Source organism: Diospyros lotus, chromosome 4 (genome assembly GCF_014633365.1).
Source record: "Diospyros lotus cultivar Yz01 chromosome 4, ASM1463336v1, whole genome shotgun sequence".
Taxonomy (NCBI): Eukaryota; Viridiplantae; Streptophyta; class Magnoliopsida; order Ericales; family Ebenaceae; genus Diospyros; species Diospyros lotus.
In genome coordinates this window covers 22883158-22910073 of record NC_068341.1, presented here as the reverse complement: position 1 = coordinate 22910073, position 26916 = coordinate 22883158, and the positions used below count along the sequence as shown (strand labels likewise).

General features: G+C 39.6%; 1 protein-coding gene and 1 pseudogene across 2 annotated transcripts; both read right to left on the bottom strand.

Moving 5' to 3' along the window:
• Positions 1-2646: 2646 nt before the first annotated feature.
• LOC127798727 (uncharacterized) lies at positions 2647-19499 on the bottom strand. 2 transcript variants are annotated; one of them, XM_052332290.1, is made up of 7 exons: positions 17707-19498; positions 17105-17160; positions 15987-16259; positions 15661-15897; positions 15068-15187; positions 14702-14830; positions 2647-3041 (listed from the first exon to the last, which is right to left on the bottom strand). In XM_052332290.1, the coding sequence occupies exons 1-7, from the start codon at positions 19433-19435 to the stop codon at positions 3018-3020; spliced, it is 2568 nt and encodes an 855-aa protein (XP_052188250.1). In that variant the 5' UTR covers positions 19436-19498; the 3' UTR covers positions 2647-3017. The 2 variants fall into 2 exon arrangements, with proteins under 2 accessions (XP_052188250.1, XP_052188251.1); XM_052332291.1 differs by lacking the exon at positions 2647-3041 and adding an exon at positions 3182-3702 and having other exon boundaries at positions 17707-19499.
• On the bottom strand, positions 3732-7189 carry LOC127799083 (uncharacterized; annotated as a pseudogene).
• Positions 19500-26916: the final 7417 nt, after the last annotated feature.

Here is a 26916-nt window from a genome sequence, read left to right as displayed (position 1 = left end):
ATTAGATGGGGTCAACCAATGTTTATGTTAAATTTGTGTTGTCAGTTAGGACTATTTATGGTAATTAAAGTTTTGCATGTTGGCCGATAAATACATTTAAATAGTAGCTCATTGGTTTCACCCATAAGACCTAACCAGATGCGAGACTTGAGTGTCCTTTCGTTGCTTGTGTGTCTCAGACCTCGAGTTCTCAATGGCTGGAGGCGGCGAAGCCTAGACCCCACCCAGGGCACTCACATTATTTTCATTTCCTTGTTGAGAGGGCATAGTCGTCCTACGACGAAGACCTTTGGTGTAACCTTGGGTTACGGTGACACCTATGAGTGGGGCGGGGTGTCACACGAATATCCTTATGGCAAGATCTTTGTGGCAAACATCCTTTTGGAAAAATCCTCAAGGTGAACATCCTTGTGGCGAAAATCCTTGAGGCGAAGATCCTTACGGCAAGATCCTTGAGGCGAACATCCTTACGGCAAGATCCTTATGGCAACATCCTTGCGAACATCCTTGAGGCAACTTATCTTGTGGAAAACATCCTTGAGGCAACTTCTCTTGTAGCAAGGTCCCTTGTGGCGAAGATCCTTGCTATAAGATCTTTGAGGTAACATCTCTTGTGGTGAACATCCTTGCGAGAACATCCCTTGTGGCGAACATCCTTGAGGCAACTTCTCTCACAACAACTCTTCTTGGGGGAACATCCTTGCAGCAACATCCTTAAGACAATCTCACTCTCGTGGCAACCCTATTTCACTAGACACCAAGATCAAGTACTTACAACAATTGGTCCCACGTCATAAAATCTAATTGTTTTATTTTTGGCAACAACACTAATCTAACCGGCCAACTTTTGAACTTGATGACCATTTTTGTCTCATGTCTCTCTAACAACTAGTTTTGCAGGGTCTAATGGTCACAAACTGCCAGTTGGTTTCAAAGCTTTTGGGATGCCTATAAATATAACAAAATGATGCTCTTGAGAAGGTTAACGAGCTTATATTTGTATTCACATTTTGTGCTTTAACATTTTCTCTCAAAAGGATTTGTAAATCATTTGTTCAAACCTTGGTGTTTATATTTGAGAGATCATTATAATTGAGAGTTTCTACTCTCAGGTCTTCTCTTGTAATTGCCTAGTTTGTGTAGCTAGAAGGCTTACTTGTCTAAGCAAGAGGTTTGTATTTTCTAGCGATTAATGCTAGAGGTCCTATTTTGTGAAGTAGGAAGTTTTAGTGAATTGTTTAAGATTCTTAGTGGGAAGCTACGGGAGTGGATTACGCTGGATTTAGTTGAACCACTATAAATTGTTTGTGTCCCTCTGTTGCTTTTATTCCTTGTTACATTTATTGTGCTAAGCAATCCCTCATTCATCTTCATTTGTATTAAAATCTTAGTTTTCAGCAAAAGGTTTTCAAGTTTAATCAATTTTTTTAAAATAACTCAATTCACTCCCTCTTGGATCGTGGTGCCATTGCTATACTACTATATCAACCAACCAAAAACAACTAAAGAATGTTTTAATAAGATAAATTGGAGTGCTTGGAATTATATAAAGAGGTGTTTTAGGCTTCTTAAGATACATTGAGTATCTTAAGAGCTGTTACTTTCTATTCAATTAAGCAGGTTAACCTGAGCAGTGTTCATTGCCATATGGCGACAATGAACCCAGATCAAGGTTTATTTCTGTCTTCTTCTTCTATTATCTTCTCTCTCTTTCTCGAACCCAAATTTGGGTTATTCTTATTCAACCCAAATCTAGGTTCATCGCCATATGATAACGATGAATCCAAATTCATTGTGGGCTTTTCCTTCTTTTTCTCTCTTCCTTTTTCTTTTTTCTTCTTCAACCCAAATTTGGGCTCATTGCCACACGATGGCTATTAATCCAAATCCATCGCCAACCTCTTTTTCTTATTTTTCTGTTCATCTTCTCTCTCTTCTCGAATCTAGTAGTGATGAAATTAAATTTAAGTTTATCACCAACATCATCAACATTATTGTTGTCATCATCTTTTTCTTCTCTCTTGAACTTAATAGTGATGAACCTAGATCTAGGTTCATTACCAACTTATTTTTCTTTTTCTTCAACCAAAATCTAAGTTCTATCACCACATGTTGACAATAAACCCAATACATTCCAACTAGGTTATTTTTTTTAATTTTTTAGTTTGAAAAAAAAAATAAGAGAAAGAATAAATTAGTTATTTTATCCTTTTATTTAACACCAAGAGGTGGTCATTGCCATTTCTCAAACATCAAGAAATTTATTGTAATTTCATCAAATCTCAAGAGTGTTCTTTCCAATTTACCCTAAAAAATATAACAATCCTTTCAAACAAGCAATACTTAAATATCTCAAAAGGTAATGGTTTCACCAAATGATAAATATCTCTAATTGGAATGGATATAAGCTAGCCAAGGTATTATAGAAGATCTAAAAGATAATCATCTCCAACTAGATATGGGCATTTGTCAAAATTCTCTTTAATGAGAAAGGTTTAGACATCAAAAAATACGGGTACCATACCTTTGATATAATATTATATATTATAAGTTATAGATTAAAAAAAAAAAAAAACCCCCAAAGTTATTTAACAAAAACCCAAGTTTATTTGAAATCCCTCCATCCAAGCACAAAGACAGGATAAGGAAAGAAAAGAACAGTAAAAATATATTTCACGGTGAAAGCCATACATACAAATTACCCTTACATTTTCCCTTACCTTTATCTTTTTTCTGTAAGTTTGGTGCAATAGGAAGACTTCCCAAGCATCACCCATCCTTTACCTTTACCTTTACCTTACCCTACCCTTTCCAAGTTTATTTTGATCAAGTACCACACTATGTTACAGACACAAACACCGACGGCTATTTACAATATATTTCATTGTCATATGAAGAAACAAACGTGTGATGACTTGTCCAGCCATGTCATATTCAGTTTTGAGCATTGTTCCATGGATGGATACCAGACAGAATTCTTCTTATCCAGTCCAGTTGCATGTGTCAACAAGCAGCCTTCAATTTGATCCATAATAGTATACCTGGAGAGCACAAACATAAAACTATCAATCAATCAGCTTCTATCCAATATCTTGTTCCATGGAGTTATATTATACCCAGTAAATCACTTTCCCTCCTATGGACGAGGCAAAGAAAAACAAGTTGGAGTCCATGATTCAAATACCATCAACTGTAAAGAGTTAAACTTCATTCTTTGATCAATAAATTCAAGTTTTACACACTTCCTTTCAGGCACGAAACTTGCATAAAGCGACGTCTATGCAATCATTTTTGGCTTATGGATGATTGAACAAACTTGTATAACTAAAAACCAAAACTGAAGTGAACGAGCCATGTACAGCAAGGATTAGAATGGCACATTTTATTACAGCACCCACATAGTTCCTGAAGGAAAAAAAAAAAAAGAATAGAAAACATGAACGAGAATATTTCCCTTCAAAGCGTATGGGGGCTCTACACCTCCAACAGGCATAAATCTTTTTCTTTCCAATGCCCTTCAAAGCGTATGGGGGCTCTACACCTCCAACAGCCATAAATCTTTTTCTTTCCAATGCACCATCAAACACATAGGAACTACCACCAGCCCCGGCCATCTCTTTGCAAGGGAAGATGCATCCCCAACAAGGATAACTTTGGATGAGTCTTATACAGTAAATCCCCAACAAGGCCTCAAGTCTGCAACTGAAAAAGGATTCCAATTCCAATCATTCAAAGAGAATATAACAGACCCAATTTCCCTAACCACCAGAAATGTCAAAAGGAGATAAGACTAGTTATGAACTTATATTGTGTATGTAACATCAATCGAAAATTATCTTCCTTATTTTTCTTTGGTTATTTGCCATGAGAATAAGTTCCAAAGATGTTACCCAGACAACAGAAGACACCATTGAAGGGGCTTCAGTCTTCTGAATCCCTTTTCAGGGAAAGGAGAAATTTACTGTATAAGACTCATCCAAAGTTATCCTTAGTCTGTCTAATGTGAGCATAAGCTCCTAGGATGATATCCAGAAAAAGAAAGACACTACCAGACGGGCTTTAGTCTTCAAAATTCCTTTTCCAAGGGAAAGACTTATCCAGCTCATGCAACAAAACTCAAAAGAGAAACCAAACAGCAAAAGTTTCAACCCTGGAAGGATTCCAAGCCAGCCAGTTCGTTGCTCACCATTAATGGGACAGTCATAGAAACAATCAGATGAAGGTAAACATAGAGTCAACTACCTAATCCTAGTGTTTTCAAAAGCGATAAGTGCACTTAAGTGCAGAAGGCTTACAGAGCTTAAACACAAAGCGAAGCGCACACTTAAGTGAAGTGAAGTGTACATAAATAAAGAGTACAAACTTTTATAAGCATAAAAAATATAAACTATAAAAAAAACTAAGAATGAAGGCTGCAAATTTAACAAATGATGAAATACCATTTTTTATTTATATTTTATACATGTTTACAAGCTCCTACAGTCAAAAAATGCGCAAGGGAAAAAAAATTCATCCCTAATTTACACCTATCCCCAATCAATCAACCTGTAATTTACAGCAACTCCCAAACAATCAAACCCTAATTTACAATTAATCAACATAATTTATAGCAATTAGGAATTAATCATCAACTCCCTAATTTACACCTACTTAAATGTTTCCATCAATAATTGCTTCCTTGGTAAATATAGTCTACTTTTTTTTGTTTAAATGAATATATAATTTTATCAGCTCTTAAACAGCTTTTTATGGGTAAGGTTTCCATTCAAGCAGCCACATCATTGCAAAAATTTAAACAAATCCAACCATTCATGGTTTGATATAAAAAATAAAAAAAAAAACAAGTGTATTTTTGAAGCGTGCTTTAATTGCGCTCAACTAAAGTCGTTGAGCTTCACACAAAAAAAAGGCCTAAGCATGCTGCACTTTGTGCTTTGCACTTAAAGTGCACTTTTTAAAACACTACCTAATCCTGCACTTGCAGATTCCTTTTGGCAGTGTCGTGCCCTACGGTTTAGCTAGGGTCTAGGAAGAAAATTGGAAGAATTTGGGAGAGAACAGAGAAGAATTGGAGGGAGACAGCAAAAATCAAGAGAAAAGAGGGAAAACAAGGGAGAATAAGAGAGAGAAAGTAGGGAGGGAAATATAAATTCACTATATCATTCCAACCTACTTTTCTCTACATACTAGAGCCTATTTATAGGCTATTCAACTGAAAGAAAAATCTAGTAACGACACCCATGTGCACTACAACAGAACTAACAACATCTCCTAACAAACAATGGTAACTAATTACAGTATTGACCCTCTAATTCTCCTTGGGTCATGATAATCCCCCCTCATTGAAAGGTTTCTTGTCCCTAAGAAACTTACAGCTGCTAACCTTGTTCTTCATCTGATTCCAGTCTTCACAATCTGATTTCTGCTTTACCTTTTCTTGTTCTTTTCTCGTATTTCCCTTTTCTTTTGCTTTCTCCTTTCTTTTTCCTCAACTGTAACAGTATTATGATTTGCTACGGCACCAAGTCTAGCCATCCACCTCTTCTCTATTGCCATTGAAAATGGTTCCAATTAAGTTGTCATTTTTGTAACCATATCATTTTCAATCATAGAAAGAAATTCAAACTTCTCTGCAGGCCAAACATTGTCCATTACTTCCAACTCTTTTGGCTGCAATGTCACATCAACTCTATCTGATTTCTGACCTTTAAGCAAATCAACCCTTTTGACAGCTGTTGTCTTGTCTTGTGTGCCCGTGCCCATGACATAGGTATGAGATGTCCCAAGCAAGGTGCTCCGTGCAATCATTTCTTCCTTCTCCTCAAGTACTTGATAAAGAGGCTTTTTAGGCTATTTTCTTTGCTGCTTCCGGAGATCAATAGCATCAGGAGTCTGAACACCAGTGGGAGTGTGCTTGAGAGGCTGTCAACTGTTTGAATGCCATCCTCCTATTCCTCTTCCTCGATCTCTTCTTCCACCTCCTCTTCTTCCTCCAGACCACCCCAATGTTTGGTTTTATTAACTAGTTCTTCCTCATAGTTGGGTTGATCTTGTTGCAAGACCCCAAAAACATCACCATAGAGCAGACGGTCATATTCATCAACAAGAGGTTTGCCCCAACCACCAAGATGATCACCAAAACTAGCTCCAAGAGAAATAGGAGCATTCAACCCCGGAATTTTCAAATGCGGATAAGAAAGGGGTGGACCATATCTCTGAATGTTGATGAGACATGGGGAAGGAGCACCTTTAGGCATCCAAAGAGCTTCTTTTAGTTCATGTGACAGCATCCTAGGCTTCATCTCCCTTAACTTTTCCTTCAACTCTTTTCCTTCAAAACACAGATCACCGTGTGTTGTCAGCTTAGGCTTAGTTTGATATTTGAAAAATGCATTATGGGGAACCTGATAATCAATATCCATCTATCATCTTTTTCAATATAAGCCTATTTGATTTTCTCAATCCCTATAGCTGCCACGAAATTGGGAAGTTGAAAAGGCTGTTTCTTAATGCCTCGTTTCCCCTAATATTCCTCCACTGTTCCCTTCTGTTTCAGCTTATTGAATCCCTTAATGACATCTATCCTTGTCTTCTCCCTAAACCAGTTGCAGAGATCATTTACGAACTTCGGCCAATTCCATTCCACCATTCCTCGGCTCCAATTTTGAAACCAAGAGTCTGCAACGCCATCCAAATGAGCTACAACCATGTTCACTTTCTCCCTTTAAGCTACTCGGTATTGGTAGAACACCTGTTCACATCGTCGGATCCACCATTGAGGTCTATCTCTTTTGAATGAGGGAATGTCCAATCGTGGCCTTGGAAGAATGGAGTGATTACCGCCCATGCCTTGGGTCTAATTATCTTCCTCTACCTCTATCCTCTCCCTTACTGCCATCGGATCATTAGGCCATTGCCTATATCTTGGCGCCGATGACCCCCTGGGAGGGAAATTCGTCAGAAGGCTAGCATTAGGTTGCCGAGCAAATGTGCTCAAGGCAACATTCAACTGCTGGCTGATTTGCTAGCTTAATCTAGCAAATTGCTCCTGGAGCCCGCTAACAGCTCGATCCAACTTGGCCTCATACTCTGCTCAACAGCAACTTGCCTCCACTTGGAGTTGCTTGCCACCAATTACCCGATTGTTTGTCCTAGTTTCCAATCGTTTCATCCCCATTTCATTTGCCATGGCTAATTACCAGGTTGCCCAATTAGGTTCACCTCTAAGAAGCAACAGCCATAGCAGCGCACCTAAATCTGAATCTCAGCGCCTCTAATCTAAGTCATCTCCTTGGATCGCTTGAATAGCTCAGCCTTGATTACTGCCAAAACTCACCACACTAGCCAGCCACCTGCCTACAATTTATGATCGAAATGAATTGTTAGGTGATAGACCTGGCCTTCTCCTTCAATTCAAAACCTTGTACGATTGGGACAAGAGAGGTCGAAAGTCATGGAGCTGCTCCTTTGTAGTCCCTTGAGGAATTGACTTGAATAGCACTTCTCGAGTTACTTGCTGCAATCGTTTCTTGTACTCTTCGTCAAATTTTATCAGTCGAGAGTCACTCAAACATCGCCTCCAATAATCGCCTAATCTAGTGGCTCGAAATTCCCCAAGATTTGATTCGCCTTCCTCCGTCAAACCCATTGCACATGCAACAATTAGACCTGGAATCACACAATTGAAATTGCTCGTCTATTTCACCTTCAAAATCACGACAGCCACATACTGATCAGCTTTGCTTCAATTCGCCCCTAGGCCTGCGTCCCTGCTTACCCAATCATCAACCAAAGCTCTGTAACCACTAGAATTCCTTATCTCTGCCTTGGCTCAAAATCGTAGAACTCCGCATCCAAATTACAACTAGGATCAAGGTCGGGTGCGTTAGATTCCTCTCTGAGGAACGTCGCCTCCAAATTCAAGTCGGATCAGATTACAAAACCTAATCTGCCTGGCTGCAATTCACCGAAATTCCACTAGCCTCTATCCAGTCGGAATTGATAGATTCACCATTGATAGATTCACGTCAAGCTTCGCTGCAAATGCTAACAATCTGTTGTTATGAACTTAATCATTGCTTGCAGAAATCACTTTGGACAAGATCGCTCAACTACGAATCCACCGATTCTGGAAATTGCCTGGTCGAATACGATTCTGCTTCGCCTACAATTCATCACCTGCTAGGGTTCGACAAACCTCAATTCCGAGCCGATTGCTTGATCTTGATCACTCGGAATTTGCCTTGACTAATTGCTAAAGCTTCCGGATCACAACCGAGAGCCGTTGAAATTGCTTAACAGAGAGAGCCGTCGAGGAACGATGGCTTTGATACCAAATGTCATGACCCTAGGGTTTAACTAGGGTCTAGGAAGGAAATTGGAAGAATTCGAGAGAGAACATAGAAGAATTGGAGGGAGAGATAGAGTAAAAATCAAGAGAAAGGAGGGAAAACAAGGGAGAACGAGAGAGAAATGAGGGAAATATGAATTCACTATATCATTCCAACCTACTCTTCTCTACATACTAGAGCCTATTTATAGGTGTTACCTACCGGCAATACTTAGAAGGGTGATTGCGTAAATGTAGAATGCAAGTGGATAAGTGTTAGGAAGGGAATAAAACAAAAATTAGTTAAGCATGTGCTCTGTTGAGCAGGAACTACTATAAGCGGGAGTGAGGGTATAAATTTACGCCCCGCCCACATTTGAAAGCATCTAGAATATTGAATTGAAATTTCTTCTTACAACTCCCTCTCAATTCTCTCTTTTTCTCTCTCTCTCGAAATCACTTTCGCGTTCCCTATTCTTCCCTTTCTTTCTCTGTGTTTTTCTCATTCTCTAGAATTCTAGAATTCTAGGGATAAACCGATCAAATCTCTTAAGATCTGACAAATTGGTATTAGAGCACCTCTTGGGCTACGGTGGTAATGGCGGATGGTACCAGAATGAAGAGTCTGGAAACGCAAGTACAACAGTTTGGATCCACAATAAACGATCTCCAGGGCCAAGTGGATCAACTGGAATTGGGATCTAACCGAAATCATGAGGCCACTCTAGCGGTTGATCGGAAATTAGAGGCAGCAGTCGCATAGATCCGTGATGACTTGGGAGTCCAGCTAAGGGAACAAATGCAGACGTTTGTGGTGATGTTCGCGAGGCAGAACCAGATGAATCTCTCACCTGAGTTCCCTCCAAGAGAGAGAATGGAGCCCATACTGCCCGGGCGAGTAGAGCCGATGGCGTAGGGACGGGGCACGAATCATAAGCCACTAGAAATCTCTGAAGGAGATGAGGGTAGTACAAAATTTGGGTGGAGAAGGCGACTTGAGAATCAGGCTAGTCATAACCAAACAAGTATGCCCCTGCCTCGGTTGGAAATTCTGTTGTTCGATGGGCTCAGTCCGCATTGGTGGATCAGAAGATGTGAACGAGCGTTTGAGTGGTATGGGGTGGCTGAGAGGCAGAAGGTAACGGTGGCGACAGCGTATCATAATGATGCTGGAGACGCATGGTACCAAGGATGTTTTAAAGTCAAAGAAGAGTGTCGGTGGGAGGAATTCGCAGAGGAGTTGTGCGAGAGATTTGGGGATCGAGGCTTATCTAATGTGGTAGAGGAATTCAACAAACTTAGACAGCTAGGGACGGTGCTGGACTACCAACTACGGTTTGAGGAACTCAAGGCCTTAATGCTCAACCACAACCCCTACCTGACGGAAGCTTACTTCGTTTCAAGCTTCTTAAGCGGCTTGAATGAGGAGCTAAGGCCAATGGTGAAGGTGCTTCGCCCCAGAACCCTGAAACATGCAGCTGATAGCGCTAGGCTCCAGGAGTAGACAGTGGAGGCGCTAATGAGGAAACAACGGAGTGTGGCAAGAGGAGTGGCTCAGGGAAACCAACCTTCCGGAAGGAACTATGGCAGGAAGGTCGGGAGAGGATCACTAGGGGGAAAGAATGTGGCTCTACCTGCTCCTACTAACCAATATGAAAAGACTATGGAGCAGAGGAGACATGCCAACCTCTATTTCAAGTGTGGAGAGAGATATTTCCCAAGTCACCAATGTCGAAAGCAGCTCCTGCTACTGGAAGGGGAAGAAAGGGAAATGGCAGAAGTAAAGGAGGAAGAACCTCAACCACAAGGAGAAGAGGAGGAGGGGAGCGAAGAGATCTCCCTGCATACCCTGAAGGGGCTGACAAATAGCAAAATTATAAAGGTGGAGGGAACAGTAGAAGACAGTGGGTTGATGATCCTCATCGACAGTGGGACCACCCATAGTTTCTTGGATGAAGGAACAGCCAAAAAGCTGAAGTGCCCCTCGATCCAGACTTAACCATTATCAGTGACTGTAGCGAATGGCAGTAAGGTCATCAGCAAATCAGCATGTGCTGGATTCTGTTGGGAGATGCAAGGAGAAGAGTTTGAAGCTAATTTGAGGCTTCTTAAACTGGGAGGTTGCGATGTAGTATTAGGGATGGATTGGATGAAGCAGGTTAACCCAATTTGCTTCGATTTCAACAAGATGGAGGCGAAGTTTGAGAGGGAAGGGAAACCAATGACACTCACGAGCAGCAAAGAATGGGGAGTTTGCAAAATGATAACAGGAAGACTATAGAAGATGTTAAAACAAAAGATGAATCAAGTAGCCCAGCTATTTTCAATCCAAGCTACTGACAAGACGACTGAAGGACTGGAGGCAGAGGGAGAGTTCATGCTGACGGTTAGTACCTTTCCTCAAACTAAGCTAAAGGTACACCAAATTAACCTTCTTAATATACTACTCACTGAGTTTGAGAATCTATTTGTAGAACCGAAATGCCTACCTCCAACTCGACCTATAGACCACACCATCCACCTAAAACCCCACACCGAACCAATTAATATACGTGCCTACCGATATCCCCCTAACTAAAAAACAGTAATAGAAGATCTGGTTAGAGAAATGCTTCAAAAATCCTTCATAAGATCGAGCCATAGCCCATTTGCTTCACCCGTATTACTTGTAAAAAAAAAGGATGGTACCTGGCGGTTTGGCATTGACTACTGCCAATTAATTGAAGCTACCATCAAAGACAAGTTCCCAATTCCCCTCATTGAAGACTTGCTAGATGAATTAAAGCATGCCACCATCTTCACTAAGCTTGACCTAAGATCCGGCTACCATCAAATCCGAATGAACCCCCTTGATATACATAAGACCGCCTTTCGAACCTACCATGGCCACTACAAATTTCTTGTAATGCCATTCGGACTAACAAATGCCCCAGCCACCTTCCAATCACTTATGAACCAAATTTTTGAACCCCACCTAAGGAATTTTATACTCGTTTTCTTTTATGACATTTTGGTGTATAGCCCCACCTTTGACCTTCACCTAAAACACCTAAGGATTACCTTGGGATTCTCAAATTCAATGAGTTGTATATTAAGAGGTCAAAGTGTGCCTTTGCCCAAAATCAGGTGGAATATCTGGGTTATATCATATCCGGGTAGGGGGTGAGTACCGACCCTAACAAAGTGGCAGCAATGAATAATTGGCCCAGACCTACTTCCCTTAAGGCCTTGAGGGGATTTCTAGGTCTAACGGGCTACTACCGAAGATTTGTAAAAGGGTATGGAGGAATCAACAAACCTTTGACAGATTTACTTAAAAAAGACAGTTTTGTATGGAGTCAGGAGGCTGAGGAGGCGTTTGAGATGCTGAAGAAGTTAATGAGTGAAGCACCTTATGCTGGAAGGGAGGCCCTAATTTTGACAAAACCTTCGTGGTGGAAACTGACACGAGTGGAGTGGGAATAGGGGCTGTCCTTATGCAGGAAGGGAGGCCTATTGCTTTTATAAGTCAGTCCCTGGCCCCCAGGCATGTAGGCCTCAGCATTTACGAAAAGGAGTTGCTGGCAGTGCTATTCGCGATGGATAAGTGGAGGCATTACCTGGAAGGGAAGAGGTCCATCATTAAAATAGACCACGAAAGCTTGAAATTTCTATTACAGCAAAAACTTCACACCCATCTACAAAAGAAAGGGATGACCAAGCTTATGGGGCTAGACTATGTCATTCAATATCGAAAGGGCAAGGAAAATATCGCAGCAGATGCGTTGTCCCGATGCATGGAGGAGGGTTGGGCAACCTCTATTACTGCGGTAATACCTAATTGGTGTGAGGAAATCACGAGGAGTTATAAAGGGGATGCTCGGCTCAGGGGCCTCCTAGAGCAACTGATACCTACGAGAATGGGGTGATCAGGTATAAAGGCCGACTTATAATAGGGGACAATGACGTGTTGAAGAAGAGGATATTCCAGGCTTTGCATGAATCTCCCATGGGGGGACACTCGGGAGTACAGAATACCTATCACAAGGTAAAACAATTATTTTGTTGGCCTAAACTCAAAGAGGAAGTAATGAAGTTTGTTTTGGCATATGATGTGTGTAAGAAATGCAAACATGAGACGGTAGCCTATCCAAGATTATTACAACCACTTCCCATACCCAACCAAGCTTGGGAGAGTATATCAATGGATTTTATAGAAGGGTTGCCCAAGTCGGAAGGTAAAGACTGCATCCTTGTGGTGGTGGACAGGTTCACAAAATTTGGCCACTTCCTCAGTCTCACTCATCCCTACACTGCCCAAGAAGTGGCCCAAATCTTATTAGACCGGGTGGTGAAATTGTATGGAGTTCCAAAGACTATAATCTCTGGTCGGGATAAGATATTTACTAGCCTTCTATGCCAGACCTTGTGGAAATCCTTAGGGGCCAAGTTGAACCTCTCCATTGCCTATCATCCTCAAACAGATGGGCAAACGGAAAGGGTCAACCAATGTTTGGAGACCTATCTTAGATGTTTGTGTTCTGTGAATCCAAGAAGCTGGCACAAATGGCTTTCGATGGCATAATGGTGGTATAACTCCAACCACTACAGCACCATCAAAATGTCCCCTTTTGAGGCTCTTTTTGGCTATCGGCCACCCTTATTACCAGCACTACCGGACTCTACCAACATAACAGCAGTGGATGAACATGTATAACAGAGACAGCAGGTCCTATAACAGATAAAAAAAGACCTCGCCATGGCCCAAAACCGCGTGAAGCAGCTGGTCGACTGAGGAAGGAGTGACAGGGAATTTGAAGTAGGAGACGAAGTCTACTTGAAATTGAAAGGCCCCCATTTAAAATCCCTAGTTAAAGGACCCATCTCCAAACTGAGCCCAAGGTATTTCGGCCCCTTTCCTATTCTCAACAAGATTGGCAGTGGCCTACAAACTCCAGCTACTTGAGGATACACAGATACACCTGGTTTTCCATGTTTCACTCTTGAAGAAAGCTATAAAGGGGCAGCAGGTGAACCCTCAACTACCTCTGGACGTAGGAGAGCCCAATGCAGCACCTGAACCAGCTGCCATTTTAGAAAAACAAGTGATCTACCGGCATGGAGCACCTATCCCACAAGTTCTGGTGTAGTGATCCAACAAACATAAGGATGATAGCACTTGGGAGTATCTTTCGGACCTTCTAACGCAGTTTCCAAGAGTAGCCAGCCTCTTAACCATTTCTTGAGGATAAGAAATATCTCAAGGGGAGAGTATTGTTATGTACCAACAATACTTAGAAGGGTGATTGCGTAAATGTAGAATGCAAGTGGAGAAGTGTTAGGAAGGGAATAAAACAGAAATTAGTTAGGCATGTGCTCTGTTGAGCAGGAACTACTGTAAGCGGGAGTGAGGGTATAAATTTACGCCCCGCCCACATTTGAAAGCATCTAGAATATTGAATTGAAATTTCTTCTTACAACTCCTTCTCAATTCTCTCTCTCTCTTTGAATCACTTCCGCGTTCCCTATTCTTCCCTTTCTTTCTCTGTGTTTCTCTCACTCTCTAGACTTCTGAAGAATTCTAGGGATAAACCGATCAGATCTCTTAAGATTTGATAATAGGCTATTCAACTGAAAGAAAAATTTAGAAACAACACCCATGTGCGTTACAACAGAACTAATAGTATCTCCTAACAAACAATGGTAACTAATTACAGTATTGACCCTCTAATTCTCCTTGGGTTGTGACACAAAGGTGACTAGATAGTCTCCTCTTCCAAAATAAAAGAAGAGTTTGCCACACTCATCTTTAAGTGTGATTCATTCCCATAAATTTACTCCCTAAGCATCACTACAGTCTACTTGCCCTCTACTGTCCAACAAACTGATATAATAATGAGCATAAGAAACATACAAAATTGTACCAGAGATTGCCAAAACTTCTAACTGACAGTCTAACACTAACTTGTTAGAAGGGGATGGGACCTTGTTATGTAAATATTGCAAGACCTGGACTACATTTCATGAAACCAAATTACAGGCATAAAGAGAGGAAAGTAAATTTTGTGGTTTAGGCTTTTTTCTTTTTTGCTAAGTTTGTGGTTTAGGCTTTCACAAAGAAGAACAGCATGTCAAACTATTAACAAGTTATCAGGATGAATATTTGAGACAAAATTGATGCCTCCTTCAGAAGCTTCAATCAAAATACACAAAAACCTATAGGCCCTTGAGAGAAAAAAAAAAAAAAAAAAACTATGGGCCCTTTAATCACTCAATGCAATTTCCAGTGTTCTTTTGATCACTGAAGGCAACAGAATTTCTACTGTACTGGCCAAGTAAGCATAAGGAGATGCTGCCAGGAAGAAAAATCAAAATGAATAGAGTTTGTCTTACCTTGGTTAATCTATCAGCTTGTCCAACAAAAAGCTTTCCTTCCCAGTACAGAAGAGCTGTTACAACAGAATCACAGGTAATAGATCCAAGTGGTATGGGATCTATTTGAAACTCATCTCCTGCTAGTTCCTGAAAATCAGTAGACAAGTTCATGAATCTCTAATGAAATAGACTGGAGTTAAATTCTGAATAATCTAAATTAAACATTGGAAAATCCAGAGAATCTTGTACCAGTTCATTAAATCATTTCAAATTCAATATAAAATTTTATGCATTAGTTTAATATCAGCAAACCAATCAGCTCAAAGATCAGGGCAATGCAGGAATGGTTGACATAGAATACATACAATATACCACAGTACTTACCTGCACATTAATAACCTTGTCCCAACCCCCAGTAAAAACCCATTTCCCCTCCATGCCAACCGAAAGAATGGCTCTATTGTGAACTTGGATTGATTTCTGAAGCACATCATTCCTCCAAATCTGAAAGGAGCAAAAAGAAAACAAATGATTGCTTGGAACTAAACTTATTTTGTGATTCATATAATTTTATTTGCTATTTTTTCTCACATTGGCATATTGCCAACCCATTGATGGGCTTAGTTAACCAATTTATTAGAGTTTGGTCCCAAAATCTTCACTTTATGTCTCAATGCACAAGGCTCCTCCCGTTGCAAGGTTCGGGGAAGGTTGTATTTGCGCGTATCCTTTACTTACTTTTTTGCAAAGAAGCCATTTCAAGACTGAAAAATTCTACGCTATATTGCAAGCAGAATACATTCTTAGACTGTCTATGTTAGATGCTTCATGACATAATTGCTATTGGTTGTTTGTGCAGACTATCTAACATGGACACTGAAGTTGCATCATTATATTCAATTGGAGTTTCCAAGTGCATATAATAACCACCATAGACAATCTCACTTAAGTCATTAGGATTTAGGAAAATAAATTACCTTCATACACCCATTCTCATGAGCCACAACAAGAGCATCCCCACATGCGGCAAGAGACAAAACAGATGTCACATTTCCAGGTGCATCTTCCCCCAGCACAGCCAAAGGACTGTGATCACTAAGACTCCATAACCGCACAGTTCCATCCCAACTTCCACTGTATAGAACCCCATTACAAACCGCTAATGTAGAGACAACTGATTTATGACCATTCATAACATGTGACACAGAATAATCCTGAGGACAAAACAGATCATGACCTTTCAGGTTTATAGCAATAAAGTTGAAGTTACCATCGCAGAAGTGATTATAGATAAAGTCATTACCTTCAAAGACCATGCCTTTATCAACTTATCTCCACTCCCAGTATACAGGTATCCAGTTCCAGAAATAGCAAGGGCATGAATACCACTATAGCGCCAATCCTTTTGTTCAAATAGTTTCTTTATTGGTTCTTGACCAAATGGATTGCTAATACCCCAAATGTAAATGCCACCTCCACTATCACCACTTATGCATAATGGCTGTGCTTCATCTACAAAAACTACAGCCATTACCTTGTATTCATGACCCCTAAATGTATGTACAAGAGTAAAATCCTGCAAAGGGTAGATTTGGTAAATCTCAAAGGCATATTATTAGGAAATTAAAAGATCACAAATAATCTACTAATTCCATTAAAATTCATATTTTAATAATGATTGCAAGAGTTCACTCATGAAAGAGGAACCCAGAACTATTTATATTAAGAGACTTAGTCATGTTTATAATTAAGCTTCTCACTATCTACCTACCAACCTAAGCAGGATCTTATTTTATTTTTGTTTTTAACTTAGACATCGAACTCTTCCAAATATTTTGTAAGAGAACCTCCATGCATGCATTCAACATTCTGGACCTTATCTGAGGTGCTTGAAACTAATTAACCTATCTTATACATAAAGTAAGCCTATACAAATGCTCGCAATGGGAGACCTGTAACAGGACAATAGATGTTGAGCTCATAAGCATAAATAAGGGCACTACCATGAGCAAAGGGAGACCCAATGCTCTTCGTTTGCTTATCACTTATCAATCAGTCTCATACAATTAAGGAGCTTCAAGGAAGCTTTTGCTCCATTCTTCCAGAAATTTTCTTATTCCCATTGATGGAAATGGAACACCTCAAAAAGGGTTAACTAGCAAATGAGCAGCAATGTTCTCTGAATATTTAGTACTTGTTAGTAGATTGCAGCACATTCCCATAGATATGTCTCTCAACTATTAATCTTTCTGCATGGTAAATTATTTCACCAGGACTGGACCATACACAGCATACTTCAGTCTCCATCAATCACCATTGCAATGCAAGCTAATTGCTAGAAAGTACTAAAGATAACCAATAATTTCAAATTAATTGGATGACCCGACAAACCTCAAAGAGTTTTCACTTTAAGGCATGTACCTGCAGAGACCATACTTGGACTGTTTTATCAAATGAGGAGCTGAAAAGGAAGCCACCTACAAGAAGAGAGAGACAGAATGTGCTCAAACTGCATGGTCTCAGTGGCAGGAAATTAGAACTTGAATGTTGCTAAAGTACATAATAGTGATGATGAGAAGTTTTAAGTTTCCATGGAAAAAAGCAAAGATGTTTAATCTACAAAAGCTGAGAGGTGACACAAAATAAGAGAATGAAAACGGACTAATGTTGCAACTTAACAATTCAAAATCAGATTTTATGGAAGCTGACTGGAATAGAATCTGAATTTGTAATCCTTTAAGAATCTAACTGCGGGCTAGTTACAATTCTTTTCACTTGAACAACCTACTAAGACTGTTTCCACCAAAATAACTGTTTGTGACATATGCTTCCCCTGCATTTTTCAGACCAAATGAAAGAGAGCCACTCCATACTGGGTTAGCACATGATGCATTGAAAACCAAAACAATGTGAACCATATTATATTTGGCTCATATGGCTAGCACCAGACAATCATGCAAAAGTGAAGGCTCGTTAACAGGCCACCAAAAATGGCATAAGAAAGCACCATCTCAAATTTATACCTCCAACAGTTAATCCTGTAACACAATCCAGATGGCCCTTCAAATCAACACATTTGATATGACCCCCTGTGAGGCCTTCAACAAGATCCCTGTCAACCATCACCGCCTCAATTTGATCACCATCTGCTGCACCATTATCGCCTTTCTCCTGCAGGCCATTTACTAACTGTATTTCCAATATTTTATCACTATCCGTTTGTAAATGGCACAGTTTTCCAAGAAACAAACAACGGCCTATGGTCTTTTCAACTGGTTGAGGTAAATTGGCCATAACATCAAACTTTGGTTTAATAATCATTTGCCTAATGCTTTTCCACATGTCAAACACAGATGGTCGGCTTGCTGGATCAATATTTAAACCTTCATATAGAATCTCCTGCAGAGGAACAAATTCTGAAACCAAATTGGTTTCTAACAAATTCCTAACTTTTTCCATCCAACTCATATAAAACCCTGTATAATCAGAACCCTTCACATCACTAGATAGAGGTACAAGACATTGTAATAAATTGCAGATCAAGTCAGTGAATGGTTCTCCGATAAGAAGCCAAAGTAGTGTACAAGCTAAGGACCAGACATCTGATGAATAGCCAACCTCAAATTTTGGTCCAAATTTCAAGTTGATGTTTTCCCTCCGCAGTAACTCAAACAATAGCTCTGGATTAATAAATGCAAGGGTTTCTAGAGCAGAATCGCTTAAACTCACTTCCATGTCTTTAACTTTTCCTACATCCTGAATAGCCTCCAAAATCATTTTTCGAGCTCTCCGACTCATCACCAAGGCTTCATTCAAGTCAATATGAATGTGGCCAAAATGGTCGATATCAAAGCATGTTATAGACAAATAACCAATGAATAACCCTTCAGAATGTAGAGCACTCACTGCTTCACATAACTCCATACCGATCATGGCAAAATTTGTGGCACTAAACAAACCACCATTTCCATTTTCACTAATAAAACCACTTCTCCAATCGCTGAACTTTTCAGAAAAACTCCCAGAATACCTGTCACGGACCATGTATAGATTATGATCAGCCGTATTATACCAAAGACCGTAGCACTTACAAATTTGACTCTCTTTTAGAGAAGATGCCCTCAAAATCAAACCCAATTCGGCTCTTTCCTCATCTGCCATCCCGTACAAAATTTTCAGAACTTTCGCAACATAGCTGTACTTTAACTTAGAATCATCATCACATAAAGAACCACCGGCTCTAACAAGACTCACCGATTCATGCCCTTTCATCAAACACCTGGTAGGCAACTCCCATGAATCCGAAGAATCTAAAATCTTCCCACGGAACATAGAACATAAACCATCTTCATGTCTAAATTCAACCAGCACAGCCTCCTCCGGAACAACCCAGTTCTTCCATGCCAGATAAAACTCATGAGGCCATAAATTCGGTATTAAATGACGATCAGTGACCGGAGTTGATGGCTTTGCGTCCAAATACGCAGGTTTTGGGCGATCTTTACCATCTGGTTTCAGGAAGGAATAGGCGAGGCGGAGGAGGTCGATGTTCTTGGGAAGAGAAGAGGGTCCTTGGAACTTAACGAGTTGGGTACAGGCGGGGCAGCGAACGGTGTGAGGGAAGGGTTGGGGGAGGCGGAGGAGACAGTTGTCGCACGCCGAATGGCCGCATGAAAGGACGCGAGGGGTTGTGGACGTGCCGTCGTAGGGTTGGAGGCACACCGGACACTCCGGCGGCTCCGGCAATTCCATGTCCGCCTTCTGCTTTCTATCTCTACAGCCTCCGGGGCCGCTGTTTACTCGGTAACCCCATTTTACTGATTTTTTTTTATAAAAAGGGGTTAAATTATAATATGTACCACGAGGTCGGATAAAAAATGAAGGCAAATTTTTATATGGTAAATGTGAGGTTTGGAGTAATTGTAAAAATATTTTTGAGATTTGAGAAAATATAAAGAATATTTTTTAGATTTAATTTAATATTATAATTTCTCTCTTATTGTTAATTAATCTTGTTAGATATTAAAAAAAAATAAAATACTTTTACATTTGAACACTTTTCTCGATATTTTTTTTTATATTTCTCTCTCCCTTTTTTTTTCAAATAGTCAACTATAATGGCAATGGTAATAGCAACAACTTGAGGGGATAACTTTCTCTCTCATTTTCTAACTTCTAATGCTCTCTCTTTCTCTTTTTCTTTTCTTAGGTTTGGACGGAACCTAATCTTGCTTTGAACCCAAATTGGATTTTTTTCTTCTTTTTCTATATTCAACTTCTTTTACATCTTATTAGGTTCAAATAAAACCCAATCAAGATTGTGTTTTGTCAAAACCTTTCTTTCTTCTTTTTCTAGGTTCATCTTCATCTTCATCTCCTTCTTTAAGTTATTTTTTCTAGGTTCATCTTCATCTTCATCTCCTTCTTAAGTTATTTTCCAAAGAGATAATTAAGCTCGCAGCCACAACCCTTTTTCTTATAAGGTGGGAAAATCCTTAATAGCCTCACATGAGTAAAGAGCAAGCAATTCTTCTTCTCTTTCTAGGTTATTCTTCATTTTCTTCTTGGGTTCTTTTTCTTTGTGTTTTGGGTTTGATGGAAGCTAAATTTGGGTTCCGTCAAACCTTCATTTCCTTTTTTTTTAACTTATTCATTTCTCTATGTTTTGAGTCTAACAAAACCTAAATATAGGTTCCATCAAACCTTTATTCTTCCTCTTTCCTTCTCTATTTGTTCATCAAACATTAGCAATCAAATGGCATGTGGTGGACCCATCTAGGTTCATCGCAATCTCAATTTGTTGTGATGAACCTAGATGGGTTTATCACATGTTGTATGAAACCTATTGGATTCATTATTGATGCCAATGATGAACCTAATGGGTTTTGTCTAGTCAATTAATTTTTTAATTTTAATTTTATTTTTTATTTTTCAATTTGAGGAAAAATGAGAGAGAATAAAGGATAAATTGGTTATTTAACCCTTTTATTTAATAACATGGGCAATTATGGTGATTATTGTTATTTCAAAAACATTAGGGGGTCTTTTATAATTTTGCCAAACCTCAAGGGTGTTCTTTACAATTTATCCAAAGATAAAAGATAATTTTGACATTTAAGAAATAATAGTGATTTTTTCCTACTTTACAATTCTAGTTATATTTTTTCTATAATTGTTAAAATCATTAATATGACAAAAATACCTCTTTATTTTTCTCTCATTTTTCTTTATCTTCCTTTTTTTTCTAATAAACTTGGCCATAGTGTCCATTGTCTTTTTTTCTTTTTTCTTTTCTTCTTCCCCTCCCCCCCCCCCTCTCTCTCTCTCTCTCTAACACACACTTAGACTCACTAAGATATCTAGAACTAAACCCCATTTGTAATAAGGTGGTTCTACATTACGATGACAAAAAAGGGAATATGACAGTGGTTCTACTTTACGGTGACAATTCTTTTCAAGTGACTCTCTCTCTCTCTCCCTCTTTAACTGATCGTTGATCTTAGGTCGTTAGGTTTGACATTAATTGTAAGGGCCCATTCCTGGATATCCCGCTAGCATAGGAATCTGAAAGGAGGTCCCCATAAAATCAATATAGATATGACTTAAAATGATTATAATTCCAGTCTTGCTCATTAACAACAAGAGCAAAATAAATAAATGCACCATATTGCATTAACTAATCTATTTAGGGTTCAATCGCCCATATATTTTAAAATGAAAAGGCAACAAAACTATCTAATCAAAAAATAAATCCCTTTTTCTTATGCCCTTAAAACGAACCCTGAAGGATTGTTTGGCTGGGATGTCTCTGTACACATACTAAACTCGGACCCTCAAGTATCTTTTGGCTGGAATGTCTCTATACACATACTAAACCCTGACTCAGGTGCCACCTACCTCACCCTCAACTATGGCCTTGCCCTTATCTGGAATGACGCAAAAGCAAATGTGAACCACAAGGCTCAACAAGTCTAATATAAAGCAATCAAAGCATTATGACTCAAGGCATGAATAATAAGAAATGAGTAGGAAGTAACCACTTATAACATTTCATAAACTATATCATGCCTTACTCTTTCATATTGCAACACACACATGTAATTATGAGCATACAATCACATTTTTGAACATTAACGAGTATTAACACATACATAGGTGCACACAAACCATACGATCCTTAAGGCCCAATCAAACTTAGCTCCACCCAAGGCTTATGCACTCAACAAAACTCCTTATGGTACTTGGGTCCATTCTACTTCTAGCTCAACCCAAGACCAACACAGTCCTTGGGGCTCATTAAATAGCTTAACCCACGGTTATGCACTCATATATTTACCATAAGATCCTTGGAGCCCATTCAAGATTAGCTCAACCTAAGACTAGCACAGTCCTTAAGGCCCATTCAATAGTTCAACCCAAGGCTATACACTCATATACTTACCATGAGCTCCTTGGGGCCCATTCAAGATTAGCTCAACCCAAGACTAGCATAGTCCTTGGGGCCCATGCAATAGCTCAACCCAAGGCTATGCACTCATATACTCACCATGAGATTCTTGGGGCCCATTCAAGATTAGCCTAACCCAAGACCAACACGGTTCTTGGGGCCCATTCAATAGCTCAACCTAAGGCTTTAAAACACATACATTTCCATACAAAAATAACCATACGCACAAAAGATTTCCCTACTACTACTCACCCATGATGGTATATTAACTCAATACTTGTTGGGGCTTGTGGCTCATATTTGTTTGCATCATTCTAGGTAAGGGTAAGGGTAAAAAGGTGGGCCAGTCAAGTGAAGTTGGAGCCATGGGGTAGAAGTATGTACAGAACTGTCTCAACCAAAATGTCCTTGGGGGGTGTTTTGATTTCTGTAATACTAAGTTACATTTTGTTTATGTTATAGGTTGTACCCCTAATAGGATATGGTGGGTATGTTGGCCTTAATATGTATATGTCTATGAGTAATGACATATGTGTATGGCTTCCATTGTTAATATCAATGAATATGTATGATGCTTCTATTTGGATTTTGCGTATGTGCCATATAAACCCTTCTCAGATTCCTCGAATGTGGGGTCTCCGGTGGTGGGGACGTTATAATTATCAGGGCTTGTTTAAATGAGAAATTGAGGGAAATTTAGGGGTATTACATTTGTGGTATTAGAGCCAGATTGGGATGAGTTTTGGTACACATAAGAATGTTGGGTAGAGTTAAGGGTATTTTTAGCAAATAAATGTGTATGTTAGTTGTGAAGGAAAATGAGTACTCGTCGAGAAAGGCCACCGACTCGGAGCCAAGGCCATGGCCAACCTGCACCCACACTTGCACCTATGCCTGAGACTTTAGGGGAGTCTAGTAGAGGGTTACGACAAGAGATGAGTAAGGTGTAAGAAGCTTTAGCAGGGATACGGAGGAAGGTTGATATGCTTGCTACCAACTAGTTGAGGCATGATTAGGGGCAGGAACAAGTATAGTAGGAGGACAAGAATAATAATGGTCAAGTCTCCAACCTAGTGGTTCAAGGGATGGAGGGCAATGTAGGAGGTCAATTGTTAAAGAATTTTATGGCGCTTTGACCCCCCGAATACTATGAAGGTATAGATGTTTTGGCTATGGAAAATTGGATGTCATATGTGGAAAAACATCTTCGAACTATGGGATGCATTGATGCATAGAAAGTGCAATTTACCACATTCCTTTTAAGAGGGGATGCCAAAAGATGGTGGGAAACAGCCTGACATAGGTACATTGACATGGATCCATAATATTATGGACAGAATTTCAAGAAGCATTCAATGAGGAATTCTTTTAACTGGATTCAAGAGAAGAAGACATATGAGTTTATAGAACTGGTTCAAGGAAGTAAGTTAGTGGCCCAATATGAAGCTGAGTTCATTTCTTTAGCTAGATTTGCTCTAGAATTGGTAACGATTGAAGCAGAAAAAGCAGCAAAATTTCAGAGGGTCTACGAGTTGACATCTGACACACATTAGCCAGAGCAAGGATTCTGGATTACTCGACTGTGGTATAGAGAACTTACGCCGTTGAGCAAGACAAGACTGAATTGAGAAATGGATAAGGGTGCAGTAAGAAATAGGTATACCAAGAGAAGAGAATTCCGCTATGTGGTAATTGTGGTAGGAGACATAAGGAACCCTGTCATTTTGGTAGTGGAGTTTTTTATTTATGCAGACAGGCGGGGCATGTGCAAAGGGAATGTCTTTGTAGTCAAGATAAGGCAATGACAAACGAAAAGGTGAAGTGCTTTCGATGTGGTCAGAATGGGCACCAAGCAAATAATTGTCCACAACTGGCCCAATCTCAGTATGAAGGGCAGAGATTCAGAGAACAAGGACCCCAACCTGACCAGAGGCTAGCAGCACCTAGGGCACAAGGAGTAGTCCCACAGATGACGTTGCCGCAACGCCCTGCTATTATAGATAGACCCCGTGTGCAGGGAAAGGTGTTCGCTTTGATGACAATAGATGCAGAGGAAGGGAACGAGATTATTTAAGGTATTCTTTCTTTATATGGTGTCAATGTGCGTGTGTTTTTAATACCGGTTCTACTCATTACTTTATTGCACCGCATGTTATATGTCATGTTCCCATTCCTAGAATCATATTGTTGTATTACCTAGTTATGTCTACACCTGGGGATATGGTGTTAATGGGTAGTGACATACTCCAGAATTGTGAAATTAAGGTGTATGACAAGGAATGTCCAGACGACTTGGTGGTGTTGGGTATCAGGGACTTTGATTTTATCCTAGGTATGGGTTGGTTACCTTGACACTATGCGAAGGTTGATTGTCGGAGAAAAGTGATTCATTTTGAGTTATCCCAGCAACCAGTTATTGTGTATAGGGGTATTAGGCTTGTAACACCCCACCTTCCAGGGCATTAAAATATATGCTAGGATTTTTTTTTCCCATTTAAACATAAATTAATAATAAATCCTCAACATAACCTTTATATATAACACTCCAAAACATAATGAAAGAATTATGCATTTTTAACATAAGCGGAAGCAAGATTAGAACCTGTATGAAACCTCGAAAATATTACTTGGGTACATACATATTATCCACCCAACATGATATTACAATTATTGGTAAAATCTAAACAATACAACTGAATGTAATAGATGATCCTGGCCTTACATGGGCCCACAAAATTTTCGTCGCGATCAAGCCTCGATCACCTTTTTGCCCTTCTGGCCGCTTGTCTCGCCTAGAATGTGGAATATTCCAGAGATATAGTCCAATATTAGAAGACGAAATCTTCTAAGTAAGGGTTAGATAAGCATGAATGAATGAATGATGCATGTACATTTATAAACAGATGCCCTAGTGTAACTTCCCTAGCCCACCAGCCCGATACGGAACCCTAGGCAGAATCTCGAACCTCTGTAGGATAATCCTAAAGTTGTTCTATCAATTTTCCTTGGGAAATTACGGCTACAATCTTAGGGCGACATCCCAATCCCATGCACGATTTTCAATATGACAATAATATCGTGTCATATGAAAATCATAACTTTTCATGCAATAAACTATGAACAAATATAACGAAGATGACCATAATATACATAAATATCATGCACAAAAAGGTATTCATGTCTTTTGCAGGTTATAGGGATAAAACCACTCACCTTTCACAAAAATTGAGATACCTCGAAAAGCGTGCTACTTGCCTCATTTTTCGTGCCAACCTCGAAAATTGCACCAATTGTTTCACCTCAAGTCCAAAACCACCCTAGGTAAGATATTTATTTAAATAATCAATAAACACTATTTTTTCTCATTTTCTTGCCTTTTTCTCTATTTTTCTCTAATTAATTTCTCTAACAATCTAAAATAAATACCTATATCACTTTTTTTCAAAATATTTTTACATGATAAATCATAAAATATTTTTCTAAGCATTTTTTAAAAAAATGCAGAAAAAACCAAGCTCGCGCGCACCAGCGCGTGGTAAGGCGTGTGAGACTAACACGTGAAGCCCACGCGCCGGTCATCTTCTTCGGCGACGGCTTACTAGAAAATTTGGATTTTTGCATCTCATGAAACTGCATGCTATATCGATCACGATGGTACCTTAATTGGCTCGAAAGGAGGTCCGAAAGCCGGCCAACTTGAAGCTCGAAGTATCGGCCAAGCAGATCGCCTAGGTTTCTAGCGAGGCTTCGAATCCCCTTCGTTTCTGCTCCGTTGCTCACCAAATACTCCAGAAATGCTCTCCAACCTATGGGCAACAAAATCCCTCTATCCTTACCTCTCAATTCGTTCAAAAATGCCTTCGATTTGAGCTTCCAATCTCTGAAATTTTCGACCATTATGTGCTCTATTTATAGGCAATGTTGAAGCTCCAAATGGCCTTGGTCGCCTTGTCCATTTCCTTAAGCATCTTCACTGCCCCTAGATTGACCTAAAAGCATCAATATTTGACTGAAAAAGCTAGTTGCAGGGCTCGACATTTCGGCCAGTTTTCTTGGCCAAAATTTTCGAAAATCCGGTCACTCCGGTGGCCATTGTCGGCTCATCATCACTCCTTGGCCATCCCTAACCACCCCCCCATGTGAACCCAACAGCTTTCGGTGACCTCTCATGGCTTGGTCGGATTCCATGGCCAAGATTTTTAATTTTTGTACTTTTGCCCCACTATTATTTTTATTTATTTATTTTTTCTGATTTGGCCCTCTTCCACTAAAGCCCCTCAACTTTGAATATTTCCATTAGGTCCCTCAAGTCCTAATCTTTCCATTTCTCCCTTGAAACTTTCAAAAAATGTCATTTGACCCATTCCAGTAATTTTGAAAAATTACACTTAGGCCCGAATTTTCGTTTTGGCTTTAAACCTCTTGGTTTCTTCTCGAAACTTTTGAAGGGTTATCCTACTCGATGAACCGGAGCTTCCCAAGGCTTCTGTTTCCCTCTCGGGAGTCTTCTACGACAATTCAATTTTTCAGCCCGATCCATAGCTATATCGAAAATGGTTTCTGATCGATTTCTTTTGGTCTTAAAAATCATGCGTCGATATACTTGTTAAAGGAGTTCTTATTTCCTTGGGAATTTAAGCTTCAGGGTTCTCCCTTCGGCTGATTTGATAAATTTTTTGGGCTTTTCAGATACCTATTTTTCCCAAATTTCTATTTTTCTTTTAAAATAATAACCCAAAGTTCTTGGGTAACACAAGGTCGATGAGCTCAATTCCAATTATCTCAA

Bases quoted from the DNA above. Each gene is read 5' to 3' on its own strand.
- LOC127798727 (XM_052332290.1), bottom strand. From the start codon at position 19,435: ATGGAATTGCCGGAGCCGCCGGAGTGTCCGGTGTGCCTCCAACCCTAC. The intron at 17,161-17,706 runs GTATAAATTTGA...CTCTTCTTGTAG, and splicing joins TACAGGATTAACTGTTGGAG to GTGGCTTCCTTTTCAGCTCC. The intron at 15,898-15,986 runs GTAATGACTTTA...TTTTGTCCTCAG, and splicing joins TAAAGGCATGGTCTTTGAAG to GATTATTCTGTGTCACATGT.